This window comes from Trichosurus vulpecula, chromosome 6 (genome assembly GCF_011100635.1).
Source record: "Trichosurus vulpecula isolate mTriVul1 chromosome 6, mTriVul1.pri, whole genome shotgun sequence".
Lineage (NCBI taxonomy): Eukaryota > Metazoa > Chordata > Mammalia > Diprotodontia > Phalangeridae > Trichosurus > Trichosurus vulpecula.
In genome coordinates this window covers 72,207,645-72,230,318 of record NC_050578.1, presented here as the reverse complement: position 1 = coordinate 72,230,318, position 22,674 = coordinate 72,207,645, and the positions used below count along the sequence as shown (strand labels likewise).

The window sequence follows — 22,674 nt, the reverse complement described above, 5'->3', positions numbered from 1 at the left end:
GAAGAGGGGGCAGGTGAGGAGGAATGAGTAAATCTTGCTCTCATTGGATTTGACCTGAGGAGGGAATACCATGCACACTCAATTGGGTATCTTACCCCACAGGAAAGAAGGAGAAAGAAGATAAAAAAAGGGGAAGATAGAAGGGAGGGCAGATGGGGGGAGGAGGTAATCAGAAACAAACACTTTTGAAAAGGGACAGGGTCAAGGGAGAAAATTGGATAAAGGGGGATAGGTTAGGAAGGAGCAAAACATAGTTAATCTTTCACAACATGAGTATTGTGGAAGGGTTTTACATAATGATATGCATGTGGCCTATGTTGAATTGCTTGCCTTCTTAGGGAGGGTGGGTGGGGAGGGAAGAGGGGAGAGAATTTGGAACTCAAAGTTTTAAAAACAGACATTCAAAAACAACAACAAAGAAAAAAGTTTTTGCATGCAACTAGGAAATAAGATACACAGGAAATGGGGCATAGAAATTTATCTTGCCCTACAAGAGAAGAAGGGAAAGGGGGATGGGAGAGGAGTGGGGTGACAGATGGGAGGGCTGACTGGGGAATGGCATAACCAGAATATATACCATTTTGGAGTGAGTGCGAGGGTAGAAATGGGGAGAAAATTTGTAATTCAAACTCTTGTGAAAATCATTGCTGAAAACTAAATATATTAAATAAATTAAATTAAAAAAAATAAAGGAAGTCATTGGGAGGAGTTTGATATGCAGCTCTCCAGCCCTTCAGTTAGAGGAGAGAGACAGCTGAGGGAAGTGATGTCAATCAAGGCTTGAGTTAGCAGCATAATGCTGAGTTTAGAAGTGAAAAGCTTTTTCTGGGAGGAGCATCTTGTTCCCTGGAATTGAAACCAAGTGGGGTACCAGATGCAAAGTAGAGATTGAAGTAATGAATTAGTAGAGTGAAAAGGGCAATGTAGTGGTTGAACAACCTTGTTCTCTATTCCACCTTGCCACCCATGTTACATTATATGGTATTTCAGACTTTTTAAATAAAAATTAAAATACTGAGATTCTATTTCATGTTTTGCAATAATAATTGTAAGATTTTCTGGGGTATATGGTTTTTTCTTTTTTCCTTTTCCCTATAATTCAAGGCAGAAAAGGGAGAAAAAGTTTTCGGGTACTTATTAGCTATTTAGTATAATATTTTACATATTTTTTGTGCTTTAATTAGTTATTTCTGATTTTCTAGATGAGCAGTATGGAGGTATTAATTATTTACCATTGTTTAACATGTAATCTTAATTTAAAGCATTTTTTTATTTTAACCCTTTTGTTATTTAATTTAGGGGATTCCTATCTCTTAAGGATATGTAATACAACCTCATGATGCTAATTACATGGCTGATCATTTAAATAAATGATTAAAAGTACCATATTAACATTTTATTATTAGATAGATGTTGTCATTTGTACTTCATTCTTGAAGAGGTCCATGACATCAGGAAGGTGATGTCATAACTTGCAAGTGAATTGGATTTAAGCGAATCAAGGCTGTGCAAAGTCACTAGCTTCACTCTCAACTCCAGACTCTGGTGACTGCACAGTTCTTTTTCTTGACCCTGAACTTCATTCCTTCCATCCCTCTATTCTTTCAGGTCCTCTCCTCTCTTTCCCTTCTTGACCTGTTGGTGAACCTACTCAATTCAACACTATCCTCTACTCTCCAGTTCCTTGTCTCCTTATCCTATTACCAATCATTTGTTAACCCCCACCCCTGGGTTACTCTCATGATCTTCCTCCTCTCCTGTTCACTTGCTCCTGAATGGAGCTGGAGGAAATGATAAAATCATGCCCACTGAGACCTCTACATATTTATGTTATCTAATCACAACTGGCCCTATTCTGTTCCTTCTTATCCTATTCCCCTGAGTGACTCTTTTAGACCTTCTCATCTCCCCTCCAGCGTCTCATAGCATCCTACCCCATCTTCTCAGCCATTCAATTTCCCATATTTCACCCCAAAAGTCAAGGCCATTGACTGAGGGTTCCCTTGTCTTTCCTTCTCTTGCTCACATCAAATCGTTTGGACCACTTTCCTTGCCATCTCCTCCTTCATTCTGGCCAAAGCTAACAAGTACTCTTGTACTTGTACTCTTGATTTTATCCCCTTGATTTCTTCAGCATATTTCCCCTACTGTCATCCCTCTTCTGTCTCTTCTGTTCAGGCTCCGCTTACCAAGCAGCTCATTCTTTGTGCCTACAAACAGGCCCATGTTTTCCTGATCTTTCGTGGTGATTCCCTTTTTGCTTTGACTCTCTTCTCTTTCATTGGCTACACTTCTTGAGAAAATGCTCTTGATTTGGTGCCTCCCTTTTCTCTCCCTCTCACTTTCATCAGACCCTCTGCATTCTGGCTTCTGACTTCATCACTTAATTAAAACCGTTCTCTCCAAATTATCAGTGATTTACTAATTATAAAATCTATTGCCCTTTTCTTGGTCCTGGATATCTGCAGTATTTGCACTGTTAGTCACCTCCTCATGAATAGTCCTTCTCTGGGTTTTTGGTGACATTTTGTTTTCCTCCTGTCTGCCTAAGCTCACCTCCTCACCGTCCTTTGATGGTTCTCTGGCCACGTTGTGCCCACTGAACTTGGATTACTTGGATTTTCCCGTGTCTCTGTACTGGGCTCTCTTTTTTTTCCTCTCACATCTATACTGTTGTGCTTGGTGATCTCATCAGCAACAATTATGCAGATGATTTCCCCGCTGTATATGTTAATGAATAAATAAAGCATTTATTAAGCACTTACCTTGTGCAAAGCACTGAGCTAAGTGCTGGGGATGTCAGTAGAAAAGCTAGAGAGTCTCTTTTCTCTCAGAGCTCTTACTCTAATAGGGGAGTATGTTTCAGTTGCAAATTAGATGGAAATGTCCCTTTGTCCTTGGGTGCAGTAGCTAAGCAGATGTAGATGTCTCTTCTTTAATGTCATTTCTTCTGATAAAATCATATCAGTTTCTGATGTTGGGCTATTTGATAGTGCCAAGGCCTTTGGTGGCAAGAATTTTATTTTCTGCATCATTAGTAGCTGTGGCTATAGCACCTGCAGGAACAATGGCCAGGCTACATCTTCTTGGGGGTGGCTTCTCAGGATGATGGCCAAGGGCACTGGGCTGGAAGCATTGCTGTTTCCAAGGCTCTTGGGTTCAGGCTCCTGAGATAGCTCCATCACAGTCTGATGATGGTCAAGATTGGGGTGGTGGTGGTGAATCAGATGAGCTGGCACATGTTGCCTTCTGTCTCCTGCAGGAGGCCTTTCTACTTCTACCAGGCTATCTCACCTGCCCTGTGGGTGGCAGTTGGTGGTGAAGGCTGAGCCTTCTCCACTGGAGGAAGAAAACAGGCAAGAGGATATTGGTGGAGTTTGACTGTGATAGGCTTGGGTCAAAGGAAGACTTTGTAAGTCTGTGAGTGAGGCCTAGACATGGCTGTAGAAGCAAAGGGACTGTTCTGAGGGGGTGAACCTTGGGGAAGAGAAAGGCTGTCTCTTCACCAGAAACTGGAGCAAAGGAGGAGATAGTGGGGATGTCATTAAGACTTTTGAAGTATAGTATAGGGAAGAAGAAAAAATGCATCACAGTTTGCCTTTCTATTTTCTTGGTAAAATAGGAGACGAGGAAGACCCTTTGTTGAAAGAAAATGGAAAGGTAGGAAGTTTGAGGAGAAAAGATTGTCCCTGTGATGTAATGATCACCAGGAAGGACCTCCTAGGTCACCCAATCTAATCCTCTCATCTTACTGATAAGGCCTTGAAAGGTTAAGAGATCCATTGGCCTTGACTCATCTGAAGTTCTGTAGCTAGTCTGAGAGTTCTCTGAGAGAGAGCCAGGAGCCAGAGGAGAAACCTGAGAAGAGTTCTTTCTAATAGAACTGCAGCAGGGAAAGGGAGTTTGGGGCTCCCCTTTGTCAGTCTTCCCTCACGAGAGGTTTGGATGGCCACTTCTCAGGTGTATTGTAGTGGAGATTTCTTTTGGAAACTATTTCAACTCTAAAATTCTGTGATTCTGAGAAAATGCTTCATAATGGGATGTTACTATTTGAGCATGCTTTTTAAAAATAAACTAAGTTCTAAGACAAGTTCTTATTAATAGAATTCAATTTTAAGCTTTCTTGATTTGAATGAATTTGTCAGGGTTTTTTTTCTTCTAGACATTTATTCTTAGAAATAGAAAGACATGCTAACAGTGAAAAATATTGTCCACAGGCCTGTGTTTCACTTAGGTTTTTTAACATGATATCTGTAAACCATTTAGAGATCTTTGTTGTTTTTTTTTATTGTTCTGATTAATTTGTATCTGGGCTTATTTTTGACATAGTCGACAGCGACTCAATAAGAGTTCTCTGAGCAGTATAGTTTTCTTAGAGGTTCAGTTCATAATTTGCCATAATACTCCTTTCATGCAATTTTTATTATAAGTAGCCTTTGCTTTTTCTATTTTGTTTACTGATGGAAAAGAAACTTGAACTTCTAGAAGGTTAATCAGTTCTTCATTAACACTTGTTGGTTGATCTAATTTAAAGGCCATTTGAACTATAAAAAAGGGCAATCATCAACTATACTTAGGTGGGACAAATTGTGTAAAATTGGCAGAAAATCTTTTTTTTACATTTTGACTATGGTTGTGATGTATTGCAGCTAATTTGTTTGTTTGTTTGTTTTTTTTTTGGTATGGGGGTTTTGTTTCAACTTAATTTTATTTAACTTGTCCTTTCAGGATTCTGGTGATACTTATAAACTGGCCAAGATGAATATGGTGAAGAGGATTATGGGCCGGCCTCGCCAGGAAGAGTGCAGCCCACAGGACAATGCTTTAGGACTGATGCACCTTCGGCGCCTCTTTACTGAACTCTGCCATCCTCCTCGGCATATGACTCAGAAAGAACAAGAAGAAAAACTTTATATGATGTTACCTGTGTTTAATAGGGTAAGTATAAAACACCAAAAGTGAAGAAAACTAAGAACCTGAGTGGAGAGGGGAAGAGCATTCCAGGCGTAGGGGGCAACCAGTGCTGAGGCATGGCAGCTAGGGGGTGCCATAGTGTGCAGAGCACTGGGTCTGGAATCAGGAAGACTCATCTTCCTGAGTTCAAATCTGGTCTCTGACACTTCTAGCTGCATGATCTTGGGTAAGTCACTTCACTCGCCGTGTTTGCTTCAGTTTCCTCATTTGCAAAAGGAGCTGGAGAAGGAAATGGCAAACCAGTCCACTATCCTTACAAAGAAAACCCCAAAAGCTATCATGAAGAGTCAGGACTGAAAAACAACTAAACAACACAAGTGCTGAGGCAAAGATGGGAGAAAATGTTGCGTTGGAGGAACTGCAGTTAGATAACTCCACATAGTTACAATATAAAATGTGTGGATGAGAATACAGAGTAGGAAGACTGAAAATATTGGAAGGGGCCAGGCGAAGAGGAACTTTAAATGCCAAACAGAGAACATTATATTTGATGCTTGAGTAAAGAGAGAGAATTGCAGCTCACTGAGCAGAGCAGTGACATGCTCAGACATACCTGACAGCGGAGTGGTGAATAGATTGTAATAGGGAGAGACTTGAAGCAGGGAGACCAGTTGGACTACTATTTCAGCAGGCCAAGTAAGAGGTGATGAGGGCTTGGACTATAGTGGTGGCTGTGGGAGCAGAGAGTATTAGTTGCGTACAAGAGATGTGGCAGAAGGAGGGTGACTTTGTGATGGATTGGATGTGTGGGGAGAATGAGAGAGGAATCAAGTCTGATACCTGGGAACCTGGCTCTCTGGGGGTATGTTGGTACCCTCCATGGTACCAGGGAAGTTCAGAAGGGAAGATGATTTGGGGTGAGAAATGAGTTCTGTTTTGGACATACTGAGTATAAGAAGGCTATGGGACATCCAGTTAGAAGTGTTCCACTAATATTTTTTAGAACTCTGAATATCTTTTATTCTGTTGTAGTCTTTTTTAAATGATTTTATCTTGTTATATTATCTAAACTTTCCCATTATATCCTTTTTCCCTCCCAGAGAGCCCTTCCTTATGGTAAATATATTTTTTTAAAAAGCAAAGGAAAAAAAATTAACAGCCAAGGAAGAAGGGAAAAGAAATAGTCTGAAAAAATTTGAGAGTAAATGCAATATTCCACACCTCTGGACCTTCTCCTTTCCTGCTCCCTCTTCCCCTGACACAAAGGAGTGGGACAACATGTCTTCTTTTTCAATATAGTGAACTTTCTTCCTTACAATGTCATTCTTGGGATATAAGCCTAAGAATGGAAATCCTCGATGAAAGGGTATGAGCCTTTTAGTTACTTTATTTGTATAATTCCAAATTGCTTTCTAAAATGGTCTTACCAGTTCATAGCTCTACCAAGGATGCACTAGTATGCTTGACTTCCTACAACCCTTCCCATGTTGATTATTCCCATCTTTTGTTTTTACAGATTTGCTGATTATAGGGTCAAACCTCAGGGTTATTTTAATGTGCATTTCTCTTATTTTTTTTTAATTTAGTATTTTATTTTCCCCAGTTACATGTAAAAACAATTTTTAACATTTGTGTTTAAAACTTTGAGTTCCAAACTCTCTCCCTTCCTCCCCTCCAATTGAGAAGGCAAGCAATTTGATATGGGTTATACATGTGTATTCATGCAAAACATATCCATAATAGTCATGTTATGAAAGAAAATAGACAAAAAAACTCAAGAGAAATAAAGAAAGTAAACAAAAGTATGTTTCACTCTATATTCAGACACCAGCAATTTCCTATCTAGGGATGGATAGCATTTTTCATCATAAGTCCTTCAGAGCTGTCTTGGATCATTGTATTGCTGAGAATAGCTAAGTCATTTACAACTGATCATCTTACAATATTGTTGCTACTTTGTAGACCGTACATTTCACTTTGCATCAGCTCATCCTGCTCATCATTTCTCATAGTTTAATAATGCTCCATCATCATCACTTACCACATTGTTCAGCCATTCTCCAATTGATGAGCATCCCCTCAATTTCTAATTATTTACCCCCAGAAAAGAGCTGCTATAAATATTTTCGCACATACAGGTCCTTTTCCTTTTTGTTTTATCTCTTTAGGGATACAGACCTAGTATGCATTTCTCTTAGGATGATTTGCACTGTTCTTTTCTATAGTTGTTAAAAGTTTGCCATTCTTCTTTTGAGAACTGTTTATTTCTTTGACCATTTACCTATTTGGGAATGACTTTTGGTCTTACATATTGCCTGTTAATTGTTTATATGTCTTGGATATTAATTCTTATTTGAGAAATTTGATAACAGATTTTTTTTCCATTTTAGCTCTTCCCTACTTAATCCTAAATGCATCGTTTTGTTCATGCAGAAGCTTTTTAGCTTCACATAATCAAAATTATCTATTTTATCTTTAGTATTTGCTTCTAACCCTTGTTTGGTTAAGAATACAGTCTCCCACCCATAGCTATGGTATATGACCTGCTTTTCTTCTGGAGGAGAGAAGTTCCTGGAAGTTTTTTTAGCCCTTCTGCTTCTTTCTCTTACTGGTGAGTTTCTCTAAGAAGCTCCAGTTGAGGAAGGGTCCAGGCTGGGTATCCTTTATTCCTCCCTTGGCTCTGCTTCTGATACTTTTGATTTTGCCCCTGTGTATTAGCCACCTCTCATTCTTGAAGTTCTGTCAACTCTTATGGCCTTCTTACACTGGAACATCTTCTATCCCTGCATACCCTTCTTGCATTGGTGCATTCCTCTCAGAACCTCCATTTTTGAGCCCCACTCTCTTCATTCCTCTTCCAGCTCTGCTTATGACTCTGCTCCCTTTTATGTGGTGTCTTCCCCCATTAGAGTGTAAATTGCTTGAGGTAAAGGAATATCTTTCCTTTTGCTTGTATTTATCTCTCCAGCATTTAGCACAGTTCCTAGTACATAATAAGTATGAAAAAAGACTTCAATAAAACCTTATTTAAAAGAAAGAAATAAAGAACAACTTAAAGAACTAAAAGAATATTCAGTTGTTCATGGTTGGGCCATGCCAATATGATAAAAAGAACACTACCACCAAAGTAAATTCACTAGTTTAATGCTATATCAAAGTATAAAAGTTTACAGAATTCAGTAGAATAACAAATTTTATTTAGAGGAACAAAAGATCTAAACTATTAAGAGAAATGAAAGAGGGATAGCACTTTCAGACCTCAAACTGTATTACACAGCAGCAAAACTATTTCATACTGCTTTGAAAATAGAAAAGTAGATCAGTGGAACAGACTAAACAAGGGAGACTAAGAAATAATTAAACTCAATAACCCAGCGTTTGATAAAATTCAAGACATAAATAACTTAGTAAAGAACTATCATGGTGCAATTGTTTATCAAAGGAATTCCCTAACTGCATTGGTAAGTTGGTGGCAACTCACTGTCAGCTTTGGGAATTTCCCAAATTGTGCTTTGGTACACACTAATGCATTGCTGGATTTTTCCTTTTTATATATCTCCATCTTTTCCCCTGGCACTGAGTTTGTTCTTGCCTTATAATTGGTCTCCTTGCCTCAGGATTCTTCCCTTACCACTCTGTCCTCCCTAATGATGGCAAATGATGTTACTGAAGCATAGGTCTGATCAGGTCACCCTACCCCCATCCCATCTGTTTTACAAACCCCCGTAGTTCCCTAGCACCTCTAGGATCAAATGTAAATCTTGCTTTTAAGCATTAAAAACTCTTCAAAGTCTAAACCTTTCCTGTTTCTCCAGCTTTCTTAGATATTACTCCTTCCCATGATTTACACAGTCTAGTCCTGCCGTCTAGTCCTTCATTTAACTTCATTTCTAGACTATAGTTTAGTCCTTACTGCCCACCAGCTCTGCTTGGTTTCAACTCCAGGAACATCATTCTTCCTCCAAGGATAAGCTCCTCACCAGAAATCTTATCAACAGCTCTGTATCCTCAGCTGCCTCCCCCCTCTGATTGGAGGTTGGAAGGTGGAACAAAAAAGTCCTCCTAAAGCCTCACTTTATAGAGAGCTCAGAATTTCCAGTCAACTTTTCATTTCCCATTGGCTTCTGTGCTTGATTTTTTGACTATGGACACCCTAGGTTATTCACTCCCCCACCTTTTACAACTTCCATTTGTATGTATTGTCTTTCCCTTATTAGATAGTAAACATTTTGAGAACAAGGACTATCTTCCTCTTTCTTACTTTGTATCTGCAGTGCTTAACATTGCCTGGCACATATAAGGTGCTTAATAAATATTTATTGATTCTTGACTATTTTGTAAGAACTATCAAGAAAACTCGATCTAAATCTGGTAGAAATTAATGATATGGTGAGTTATGCTTCTGGTTTTCCTAATATTGAACCAGCCCTGCATTGTTAATATAAATCTCACCCGGTCATAGTGTATGACCTTTGTGGCATATTGTTGCTAGCATTTTATTTAACATTTTTGCATGAATATTCATTAAGAAGGTTGGTTTATAGTTTTCTTTCTCTGTTTTTACTCTCCCTGGTTTAGGTATCAAAAACATATTTGTGTCATAAAAGGAATTTGGTAGGCCTTATTTGTCTCTTTTTTTTTTCAGATAGTTTGGGGATTGTTCCTTAATTGTTTGGTAGAATTCACTTGTAAATCCATATGGTCCTGGAGATTTTTTCTTAGGGAGCTCATTTATGGCTTGTTTAATTTCTTTTTCTAAGATAGGGTTACTTAAGTATTCTATGTTAATCTAGGGATGCAAACTTTCATCCATTTCTATTAGAATATCAGGATTTTTTTAATATTGGGGAAAATAGGTCCTAATAATTACTTTAATTTCATCTTCATTGGTGGTTAATTCACCCTTTTCATTTTTGAGACTTTGTTTCTTTGATTTGTTCTTTGATACTCATTCTTTAGGATTAGATCTTTTAATTTCCAATTAATTTTTAATCTGTGCTTCCACATCCCTTTATTGAATATAATTTTTTTGATTGTCATCTTTAAAAGGTACATTTATCGTTTCTACTTTTCTGTATTTGTGAGGTTTTTAATGTCATAATACATGGTCAGTTTTTGTGAAGGTACCATGTACAGCTGAGAAAAAGAACTTTCTATTTCCATTCATTTTTGTTCAGAAAATTTTTCTTTTCTTCTCTTTAATGTGTTTCTCATTTATTGTATAGTTAGATTTATCTAACTCTGAAAGGGGAAATTTGAGGTCTCCCACTAGTATAGTTTTACTCTCTGGTTCCTGTTGGAATTCATTTAACTTTTCCTTTAAGAATCTGTATACTTTGTCATTTAGTGCATACATGTTTAGTATTGATCTTACTTAATTGTCTGTGGTGCCTTTTAGCAAGGTGTGGTTTCCTTGCTTATCTCTTTTAATTAGGTCTGTTTTTGGTTTTGCTTTCTATGAGATCATGTTTGCTACCTGTCTTTTTTACTTCAGCTGAAGCATAATAAATTCTGCACCAGCCTCTTATTTTAACTCTCTGTGGGTCTTTCTGTTCCAAATTTGTTTCTTGTAAACAACATATTGTTGTATTCTGGTTTCTAATCCATTTTTGCTATCTGCTTCCATTTTATGGGTTAATTCATCCCATTCACATTTGCAGTTATGATTACTAACTGTACATTTCCGTCTATATTATTTTCTTTTGTTCATCCTTCTCTCTCTTTTTTTTATCCCCCTTCCTCTCAAATCTGTTTTGCTTCTTACCACTGCCTTTATTTATCCATCTTCCCTTTTATCAGCATCTCCTCTTTTTCCTATCCCCCTGGGCTCTTTTTCCTGGCATGGGGGGAGGGAAGGACACTATCCTAAGCTTCAGGCTTTTTCACACTGCTGTTTCCAGAGCTAGTTCTGGGGGATTGGAAATTTTTGGCACTTCTAAGGAGGTACAATTTGGAGAGAGATCTGGTCTGCACTCTGAGGCTTACCCAGGAATGGCTCCTGATCCCTTGGAACCAGAATTGATTCTGCTTCTCAGGGTCCCTGATCCCTTTTGACCGAAAGCGATATTCCTTCTCAGGGCCCTTGCTCCCTTATCCTTCTCTACCTTGAAAGTGTTCTTCTCTACATTGATCTGTGATCCAGAAGTGTATATAAGCACTGGAGCTACCCAACAGTGTCTGCATCTAGTGCTTGCACAGGGGTCACATAATCTCCTTCTTTTCTGTTGCTAGGGTCTCTTACCATCTCTGGCCTGAGAGCTCCCAAAGTTGCTTCAGGCCAGTTTACACTGCTATGTTAAAGATCTCTCCTTCTCACCCCCTAAGTTGTCTTGGGCTAGAACAATGTCTCACTCTGATTTTTCGTTGGCATTGTCACTCCAGAATTCAATTTGAGGCATTATGTTTAGGTTGTTTGGAAGGGAACATTGGTAAAACTTATGTTATCTATTGGCATTGAAGAATAAGTTGTTTAAGATAATTGTATTTTCTCAGTGGATAAGTGAGAGCTTAAATAACCAAATTTTTATTTTAACTATTTTGAATAGAAATTTTTCTAAGCATAAGTAATTGTTGATGATTCAGGATTGTTTTGAGTAGTAATTATCATACTTGGCTGTAATACAATGATACCTTGAAGTCTTATTGAGACATTTAGTGCAATTTCCTCTAATTTTAAATGATCCTAGATATTTGTGACCTTTGCTTTTACGTAATTAGGTGTGTTAGGGAATATGAACATAAGTAATATGAATTACTTTCTGGATCTGGGCCCCAGGTCCTGGCCTGTGGTAGAACTTTGTGTTTTCTCTTTTGACTCCCAAGAGGTCTATTTTACTTACTTATAGTTCCTGGTTTGCTATAGAGAGGTAAGATTGGCTGAATTATGAAAAGGATGAGAAGAAATTCTGAATAGGTCAGATTATTATTATAGGATAATATTTTGCCTTAATGAATATATACCCAGTGGAAAGGAGCTGAAGGAAATCAACCATGCTGACTAGGTATATGATAGATTCATGTTATTAAACTACTACTGTGTCCTCACTTTAACAAGGCAATCCTTTTTTATGTGGTTTGTTCTTTTTTTAAAAATAGCGATGTTTATTGTTATCTTTTGTTTCTCCATAGTCTGCATTTCCCTCCTAGACCCCACTGCCAGGGTGCCGTCCCTTGTAACAAAGAAAGACATGAGGAAGAATAGGAAAAAGGCTTGTAAAACCATTCAGCACATTGAACAAATCTGATGAAACATTCTGCACACTTGAACCTCCCCCGCTCTGCATTTCTCTTTTGGAGTGGTGGGAGAAGGTGTCTTCTCATATTTCTATTTTGGAGCCAAGCTTGATATTTATAAATTTGCAGTTTCTTAGAAAAAAGATGTGGAAAAAGGAAAAACACATAAACAAAATAGGTTAGTACAGGAGAACAGGAGAGCAGATTTTAAATGAGAGAGAATAATAAAGGGATAAAAGATAAGAATGAGATAATTAGATAAATTGAAGAAAAAAAATCAGTAAGTTAATTAAAACTCCAAAACTGGGGAAAGAATTGATAACAGAGAGAGGAGAGGAAGAGTGAGGGGGAGAAAAAGTTTGTGGGCATAGGGCTGCATCAAAGTAGATTAGGCCAATGTAATCACAATGAAAAAGTATTGACTTTAAAAAAAAGAGAGTGAACAGTAACGCAAAAAAAATCCTAATAAAAAACCTAGGCAAATAAAGAAAATACAATACATAACTTTAAATGTGCCCAGACTAAATAAATAGTTCTTTAAAATGAAATAGGATTGGACAAAATCCAATAGATTGAATAAGAATAAATATAAATTTAAAAATCAAAAGCATAGATAGAATCCAAATGAGAGGCTGGGACAAAACTGATCAGTTGAATCTGATAAAACGGGGATCGTAATCATGCTATCGTACAAAGCAAAAATAAAAATTCACAAGGCAATAATAACAGCTAGCATTTATAGGGCTTTAAGGTTTCCAAAGTACTTTACGATGTTATACCTTAGTTGAATCTTGCAACCACCCTGGGAGGTAGGCACTATTGTTACTCCCATTTTACACATGGGACACTGAGGCAAACAGGTTAAATTGCTTGCCTGGGCTCAGACAGCTGGTTCATCCGAGTACAGATGTGGACTCAGGTTTTCCTGACTAGAGGTCCAGCACTGTCTCCACTAATCGATTCCCAATCTTGTTCCCCACAGATGCTCTTCTCTGAGTCTCTTAATTTCAAAACTTTTGATACGATCCCTCACACTCTCTTTTTCTCTAGAGTGTCCTTCTCCTTGCCAAGGTCAGCCCTTCTACATAACTTGATCCCATATTTTGATTAGTCTTTGGCTTCTTACTAGCTTGTTCCTTCCTTCCCTTTTGCCATCAGACATGCCCAGATCTTACCCATCCTTAAAAAAAAAACCCAACACATTCATTGGATCCTTCTGTCTCTTCAGGGTATCATCCTATGTATCTTTTCCCCCTTTAGTCTAAATTCACTGCCTTCCCATCTCTCATTGACTCTGCATTCTTGTTTCTTATCTTATCACTCAACTGCAACTCCTTTAATCATGGTTACACAGAATCCCAAATCTAATTATCATTTCTCCCTCCCCTCTTTCTTTGTGTGTTTGGAGCTGTTGACCACCCTCTCCTCTCTGGGTCGTTGTGATACTATTGCCTGGTTTGTCTCATTATTGCTTTTTGCTCTCTTTTGATGGCTCATCATTTAAAAGGTTCTGCTCTGGGGCCTTTTCTCTTTTTATATTCTCTCTCTTGGTGACCTCATCAACTCATGAGTTTAACTATCATCTCTATGCATGTATATATTTAATCCTAATCTCTCTCCAGTTTCAGTGTACCATAATCACTTGCCCATTGGAGATTTCAAATTGAACTTTCTGGAGGCATCTCATCCCCCAAATTCCCAAGCAGAATTCATTCTCTTCCCTTTCCACACCACCAAGCCCAGCCATCTCCCAAACTTTCCTGTTGCTGTTGAGACCACCAACACCCTCTTAGTGTTCCAAGTCTCCAGCATTGTTTTCTATTCATCATTCTTCTTCATTTCCCATATGCAGTGAGTTGCCAGACCTTGTCATTTCTATCCCCAACATTCTTATAGTTGAATCTCTCCCAGCTCCTACCTGTATTCAGTCTTCCATCAGCTCTCCCCTTAGATTATTGCAGTAGCCTCCTAATTAGTCTTAGTGCTGCAAGTCTCTTCCCCCTCCAGCCCATCCTCACACTGAGTGGGATGGTAAAGCCTTCTCATGGAATTTGGATCTTGGCCTTTCTGTGAAGTTGAGTGGGATGAATGGGGATGGGGATTTTTCAGCATAGCTCAGGGCTTCTGATTGTCAGCTAGGCCTAAGTTTCGAATCACCTGACCCGTAGGAATCTGGAACTTAGAGTAGCTGGACCTACTTCCTCCCCACTACCACCTCAGCATGAGCCTCACCAAATAAGGAAAAAGATGTTTTTCACTTCCTTGTTTCTGGGTTAGATTTTTCATGAGATTGTGAGCCTGAACTCCACCAGTGAGGGTGAAAGTCAGTGGTGGGAGGAGGATGGAACCACTAAGGTATATAGTTACGCTAGGTAACTCTCAACCTAACCTAGCCCTCCATGGTCTGTCTAGTTTCCACCCTTGATCCTGTCAAAGTGTCTATGCCCAAATCTGTTATCCTTAAACTAGCCTAGCCCAATGCCGTCTCCAGGTAGCCTTCAGCTACTTCCCACCCTTAATCCCATTCTCTTGGTTCTTGGGGTCTGACCTCATTCCAGTCCCATCAAACTCTTCCTCAAGACCCTCCCTAACCCCTCCTCCCATCACCCCAGGACCACCCTAGATCCCTCCCTCAATCTTTCTGTATATAAGTTTCATCTTGCCTTCATGAAGGTGCTCAGATTCAATCTACCTCAGATGGAATCTGGCCCGCTTGTCAAAACAAGGGTCACAAAGGGAGGGATTTCTTAAGACAACCCATTATGATGAATCTGTAATAAACTCTGTTTTTCTTTGGCTGTGAGAAGGTTTGAGTCAAACTCGTTTAAGCAGGACCCGGCATGTTGGTATTTTGGGGTCTTGAGCACCCCTAAAAACACATGGTTCCCTAACCTCATCAATATAGTTCATAAAGCTCTGTACCCCCTCCAGTCTTTCATCATGCAAGAAAGAAGAAATCCCTGACTGGGAAATCCCAGCCAGCTAGTTCAGTTTAATTTGCATTTTCTACCAGTTCCCCTTCTTCCAAAGATTGACACCATATAGCAAAAAGCATCAACTGAGGATTCAGTTAAAATTATCTAATCTTTGCCAGGATGGGACTCCAGTGATTTTTACCACCACTCAAAAGTAATTACCTTTTGCTAAACAAGAATACTTTTTGATTGAACCAAACTAACAGACGTGAGTGTGAAGGGTCTGCATACTTCCTTGAATGAGTCCCTTGTGCACAGGACTGGATCACAGCCTAAAGAGTTTGTAGAAAAGGAAGAAAGCTATCTCAACTGGAGGAGAGACAAGATCCTAGGGGTCTGGGAGTATGGAGGCTGGAGCAAGCTTGGCCCTTCCACCTCATCTCAGAGGAGCAAAGGAAAGACAGAGCTGGGGCAGAGATGGTAGAGCTTGAGGAACATTATTGGATTTCCAAGAGCAGAATACCTGGATGGAGGGAAGTCTATCCCTAGAAAAGGTCTGCTTCTTCCTCAGCTTGCCCTCCTGGTGCCTTTCTGTCCAAAGATACTATGGTATAATTTGCTGATTCATTACCCAAGTGATTCTGATAAACTGAATTTTGCTTCAACCACAGAGAGACCTGGGATATGTAGAAATGCAAAGATTAGCAAGACAGTTCTATCTCTGCCTCTGGTAGGACTTTTCCTAACTGGGGGCTTAGTATGATCTTGACTGAATTTAGAATTGTTTGTTTAAAATAGGCTTCCTAAGCAAAAGAGGAGTGAACCCTGGGGACTTTGGGGGCCATTACATTGTTTCCTAAGCTAAGCGTAGGGGTGATAGCCTGGGAAAGAGCCAAGGAGTCAAGTAACTGGAGGGCATGCTGAGAAGGAAGACCAGAGTTTTCTGTTTCAAGGCAGAGGGTGATGTGAAATGATGATGGCTTGGGATTGGATAAGGAAATTGGATCATTTGTGTGATGTCAAGATCAAGGGTATGAATCTCTTTTTGTGTGGTTGAGATGGGGTAAGGGAGTCAAGCCTGGGAATAAAAAGTGGAAGAAGTGTGAGCCATGAGTGTTTGAGGGAGCATGGGTGTGTATGTGGGAAAGAAATGAGATTCCATCAAGCTCCCACCAATCATCTCCCAGCCTGAGAAGGAAAGACTCTGCTCCATTGTGCTTTCTTGATGGGTTGCCTCCCTGAGTCTGCCTGGTTGGGAAGGAGAGAAATGCCATTCCATTGCACTTTACCACACTGCTTGCATCTCCTCAACCTGGGGCCAGGTGGATACTTTCACCCCTTCCTAGTAACTTCTACTTTACTCCTATTCAGTCTTCCCATTCCAGTGGTTCTGAACCCTTGGTTGTCATTCAGACTCCATTCCTGGACCCCCTGAGCTCTTATTTCAGTACCCCTACTCTACAGTTATCTCCCTTTTCTCTTATGCTCTTGATGCCTGCTCCAAAGTAACAGACTTAGTTTCATCTTAAATCTTTTCCTTTTCCACTCTTTTCATCTTCTGGCTCTCATGGAGACCTGGTTCCCTGAATACCAAGGAGTTGGAATACTTCTTGCTCCCTCTTTCCACTTTTAGGCTTTTCCCCCCTCTCTCTATCACTCAGTAACCTCTGTTCCTCCGAGTTTCATTCAATCCATAATTACCACAATATCAAGATTCTGTTGGCTGTCATCTACCGATCTCTAGGACATTCTCCTTCCTCTTTTAATGAGTCTCAACTCATAAAGTCTAGCTCACAATCCTTCTGTTCTCCCCAACTCTTGTCCTAGTGGATTCTACAGCTGTCCTACTACTCTCTCAGACTTCTTCAATTTGTTCATTTCCCATGACCCGTTTCATGCCACCTCGGCCACACGCATAGAGGGTCATACCCTTGCTCTTGCCATCACCCACATATTTTCCTTTTCCATGTTCATGAACTATGAAATTTATCTAATCATAACTTGTTGTCATTTTACTGCTCCTTCTTCCTTGCAGCCATTATCCCTGTTCTGCCTCCTCCCTGTGATTTCTAGTCTCTCTACCCCTCACTTCTTTCCCAGGCTGTCACCTCTACACTGTCTATGTTTTCCTCCCATTTCAATCTTGACCGCTTGATTAATCAGTTCAGTTTTCAGCTGTCTTCCATAGTCCCTTGCTTCTTTATCCTGAAAAAGATCTTGCCTGCAAAGCCTCAGCCTTGGATTGCTCCTCCCATCTATTACTTTTGCTTCTACTCACATACTGCTGAACAGAGTTGGAGGAAAATCACAAAACTGCTTTTTCCACTGGAAATTTATGTTATAAAATCTCAACTTGGCTCTCACTATGCCAAGATAATCCTTCCGTACCTCCATAATTGTTTTACTATCCTACTCACCAGAGCAGCTTTTCCAGACCTTTTCATCCCTTCTCAAACTTCAGTGATTTCCCCTGCCTCACAGCTGTGAAAATTGAGGTCATTTGCAGAGGGCCCCCTCTTCCCTCTTCTTCCTCATCTCATATCACTCAGATGCCTTCTTCGACTTTCTCCTTTTATTCAGTCTCCCAGGAACAGGTGGCCCTACTCCTTGCCAAGGGAGACCCCTCTTAATGTACAAGTGATCCTGTTCTAATCATGATTTCTCCAGCAGATTGATTCCTCAATCACCCCCACTCTCTCACTAAACATCAATATCTCCCTGCTGCTGGCTGCTTCCCTGCTGCCTGCAAACAAGCTCATGGCTCCCCCTATCCTCAAAAAACCCTCACTTTGTTTGTTCTTCCCTGGCAGCTGTCATCCAAAATTTCTCTTCCCTTTCTTGGCTATCCTCTTTGCGAAGGCTGTCTGTAGTTGATGCTTCCATTTCCTTTAACCCTCTTCTTCATTCTACAGTTTGACTTCTAACCTTATCCAATTGCAACTGGTTGGTTGGTTGGTTGTTGTCCTTCATTCTCAAAGAGGACCAAAATGACATCACTATGCTAGAGTCAAGTTTCAGTGTGTCTGACTGTGGCTGATCAGTGATGAGCTTGGAATGCTCTACCACAGGTCAGGCACAAATAGTCAGTGTGCACATTTGGGGTGGATATTCTAAACTTGGGCATTCTACGTTTCCTTTGAGGTGTTTCAATTCTGCTTTGCTCATAGAGCACATCACCTTCTCTGATGTTGGGACACCATGCTGGGTGATTCTGTGCCAGTGACTCCCACGTCACAAAATAAATTCCTTTTTTTTTTTTTCTGTTCTATTATATTTTTATTTTGTTAACCATTTCTCAATTACATCCTGCAAACATTCTGACACCTTTGCTGTAGATTATCCTTATGGCTCAGCTGCCACCAAGGGCATAAGCATTTAGAACTTTAGAGTCCTGTTTCCCTGCTGGCACTGAAGCTAATGAAGAATTAAACAAGGAAATGGATTATTAGAGAAGGTAAGGGCACAGCAGGCCAAAAAATAGCTCTGTTCTGTTAAGTCTCTTTTCTCTCAGGGTTCAGTATGATACCTACAAACTCATGTTTCACACTTACTTATAGTCTAGAACATAGTGGATATGCTTTAGGATTTCACAAAAGGGGTAAAATTTCATTAAAAGTTCCCTGCTTTCCTCTGGAATAACTATCACCCCCACTTCACAGCTCCAGCTGCTGCTGCTGCCTCTCTGGATACTCTGATTCTGTCTTGGGTGGTGTTTTCTGCAGCTCCCAGATCAGGTCTCCATCTGAAGTCTGTCTCAACAGTTTGGCCACATTCAGCAGCCAGACTCCAACAAGGCTTCTAGCTTCCCTGGTTCTTTTTATGCTTCTCTTGATTCTTGTGTTTGAAAGTCAAATTTTCTATTCAGCTCTGGTCTTTTCACTGAGAAAGCATGAAAGTCCTCTATTTTATTGAAAGTCCATATTTTGCCTTGGAGCATGATACTCAGTTTTGCTGGGTAGGTGATTCTTGGTTTTAATCCTAGCTCCATTGACCTCCAGAATATCGTATTCCAAGCCCTTCGATCTTTTAATGTAGAAGCTGCCAGATCTTAGGTTATTCTGATTGTGTTTCCACAATACTCAAATTGTTTCTTTCTGGCTGCTTGCAATATTTTCTCCTTGATCTGGGAGCTCTGGAATTTGGCGACAATATTCCTAGGAGATTTCTTTTTGGGATCTATTTGAGGAGGCGATCGGTGGATTCTTTCAATTTCTATTTTGCCCTGTGGCTCTAGAATATCAAGGCAGCTCTCCTTGATAATTTCTTGAAAGATGATATCTAGGCTCTTTTTTTGATCATGGTTTTCAAGTAGTCCGGTAATTTTTAAATTCTCTCTCCTGGATCTATTTATCAGGTCAGTGGTTTTTCCAATGAGATATTTCACATTGTCTTCCATTTTTTCATTCCTTTGGTTCTGTTTTATAATATCTTGATTTCTCATCAAGTCACTAGCTTCTGCTTGCTCCAACCTAATTTTTAAGGTAGTATTTTCTTCAGTGGTCTTTTGGACCTCCTTTTCCATTTGGTTAATTCTGCCTTTCAAGGCATTCTTCTCCTCATTGGCTTTTTGGAGCTCTTTTGCCATTTGAGTTAGTCTATTTTTTAAGGTATTGTTTTCTTCAGTATATTTTTCAGTACTTTTTTTGGGTCTCCTTTAGCAAGTCATTGACTTGTTTTTCATGGTTTTCTTGCATCCTTCTCATTTCTCTTCCCAATTTTTCTTCTACTTCTCTAACTTGCTTTTCCAAATCCTTTTTGAGCTCTTCCATGGCCTGAGATCAGTTGATGTTTTTCTTGGAGGCTTTTGATGTAGGGTCTTTGACTTTGTTGACTTCTTTAGGCTGTATGTTTTGGTCTTCTTTGTCACCAAAGAAAGATTCCAGAGTCTGAGACTGAATCTGAGTGTGTTTTTGCTGCCTGGTCATATTCCCAGCCAACTAACTTGACCCTTGAGTTTTTCAGTGGGGTATGACTTCTTGTAGAGTTAAGAGAACTATGTTCCAAGCCTGGCGGGGATGTGCCAGCTCTGCCACACCAGCACTCCTCCTTCCCCAAGAACCTCCAACCTGGACTGGACTTAGATCTTCAGCAGGCTCTTCACTCCTGCTCTGATCTGCCACTTAATTCCTCCCACCAGGTGGGCCTGGGGCTGGAAGCAACTGCAGCTGTAGTTCTGTAGCTGCCCCGCCTCCTCTGCCCCCAGGGTGGTGGCTGAACTGCAAACTCCTTTATAAACTCTGTCCCCAGCAGCTTTTCCCACTAACCTTCTCTGTTGTCTTTGGTGTTTGTGGGTTGAGAAGTCTGGTAACTGCTGCAGCTCACTGATTCAGGGCACTACGGCCCACTCCGCCTGGCTCCTGGTCTGATTGGTCTGCACTGCTCATGTTGGGCTCTGCTCCGCTCCCAGCTCTGTGGGGGATAGACCTCACCTAGAGACCATCCAGGCTGTCCTGGGCTGGAGCCCTGCTTCCCTCTGCTATTTTGTAGGTTCTGCAGTTCTAGAATTGGTTCAGAGCCATTTTTTATAGGTTTTTGGAGGAGTTCGGTGGGGAGCTCACGCTAGTCCCTGCTTTCCAGCTGCCATCTTGGCTCCGCCCCCCTCCACACAATCAATTCCTAACCCAACTGCAACTACTCTGTCCAAATCTGGTAGCCTTTTCTCAATTCTCATCTTTTGTGACCTGTCTGCTGCCTTTGATACTGTAGACCAACTACCTTTTTCTCCTTGATAGTGCTAGGTGTTTATGACACTACTCCATACTGGTTCTTTTACCTGTTGAACTGCTCCTGTTTGGTCTGCTTTATTTAGCCTTCTTCCCAGCCATTCCCACACATGGTGGGTACCCTTCACAGCTCTGTCCTGAGCTCTCTTCTGTCTCTATACTGTTTCACTGGATGATTGATCTTGTCAGCTCCTGTAATTTTTCTTATTTCTGTGCTAGTCATTTTTAGATGACCTTCACAGTTGGATCTCCAAATACCTCTTGGGCATTTCTAACTGTATATCTTGCAGACATCTTAAACTTAGTGCGTCAAATACTGCATCAATTTCCTCAACTCTAAAATGGGGATAATAACAGCATCAACCTACTAGTGCTGTCGTGAGGACCGAATGAGACCATATTTATAAGGTGCTTAGCACAGAGCTTGGCACACATCAGGCACTCTATAAAGGCTTATTCTCTCCTCTTTTCTCACTCTCCCACGAGTATTCTCCCATTCTTTCCTATTACTTTCGTATTACTGTAGAGGGCGCCATCTTTGTCCCAGTCACTTAGATTTGCAATCTAGGTGTTTGTTGTCAAGTTCTAGCAAGTCGACTTTTATGGCATCTCTAGTCCACTCCCCCTTCTCTTCTCTGACACTGCTCCCACACTGGCACAGGCCTCTCTTTCATCTTTTCTTTCTTGGGCCCATTGCACTAGCCTGCTGATTGGCTTCCCTGACTCACATCTCTCCCTTTGGCTGTAAAATTGATCTTCCTAAAGCATAGGATAGCCTTGGCCATGTTAGCCCCATATTCAGTTAACTTCGCTGACTTCCTTATCTCCTGGATCAAATATGAAATTCTCTCTTTGGCTGTCAGAGCCCTTATTCATTCCTACCTTTCCTGTCTTCTTACTTTCTTATTTGCCCCCTTCTTCTGCACCACCCCATATTTCTGTGATGCAGTAACACTTGCCTCATTTCTTTTCTTCCAATAAGACATACCGTGTCCCTACTCTGTGTATTTTCACTGTTTCCCATCCTTGGAATTCTCTCCCTCCTCATCTCCATTTCCTGTCTTTCCTCATTTTCTTAAAGTCTTACTTTCTAGAAGAAGTTTATCTGGATCCCCCTTAATACTAGTGCCTTTTCTCAATTGATTATCTCTGGTTTACCCTGTGTATATCTTACTTGTACATAGTTGTTTGCATGTTGTCTTCCACATTAAACTCTGCACCCTTAGGGGCCTGGGGCTTCTTTTGCCTTTCTTTGTATCTGCAGTGCTTAGCATAGTGCCTGGCACATAATAGGGCCTTAATAAATGTTTGCTGACTTGTTGACTCATGTCCTAAATGGACTTAGATGGGCTTCTATCTATAATCCCAAGAATTTACTCTATGTAAAGTGTGGTACCAATAATACAATGGCAAAAAATAACTCAGTACCTAACCTCAGTGAGCTTATGTTCTACTCTGGGAAGGAGGTGAAAATGTGACCAGAATTCAAATAAGTGTAACACAGACCTAGACGCAGCTAGAAATAACACAAAGCAAAATATGACAGCGGCAAAGGAGAGATGGAAATAGTCCTCTGAGAAAACTTGAGAAGGGTGAATCAACTGGGTGAATCAGGGAGGGCTTCATGGAGGCCTGAATAAATTCTTGAAGAAGAAAAAGATTTTGACAGAGAAGGAACACATTTCATGCCTGGGCAATTACTTGCATGGTTTTTTTGACCTGCAAAATCGTTATATTTATTGTTAAGATGCATAAAAATGACACAATAAGCCAACACATTTTGATTTATAATTTCTCATTTTTTAGTAAGCTATTTCTCTTGGATTGAGAGATTAACAAAATTGGGCCAGTAGATAATATACATATACTTTGAAATATACAAATTTTGA

At 40.2% G+C, this 22,674-nt stretch overlaps 1 protein-coding gene across 2 annotated transcripts in view; it reads left to right on the top strand.

Moving 5' to 3' along the window:
• The window catches only part of WDFY3 (WD repeat and FYVE domain containing 3), a 316,638-nt gene that overhangs the window by 54,774 nt on the left and 239,190 nt on the right, over positions 1 to 22,674 (top strand). The window contains exon 2 of one of the 2 annotated variants that reach the window (XM_036763543.1): positions 4,729 to 4,938. In XM_036763543.1, coding sequence (XP_036619438.1) covers positions 4,759 to 4,938 — 180 coding nt within the window. In that variant the 5' untranslated portion in view covers positions 4,729 to 4,758. Of the gene's footprint in view, positions 1 to 4,728; positions 4,939 to 22,674 lie in introns of those variants that run through there. The other variant, XM_036763542.1, reaches the window with a different exon arrangement.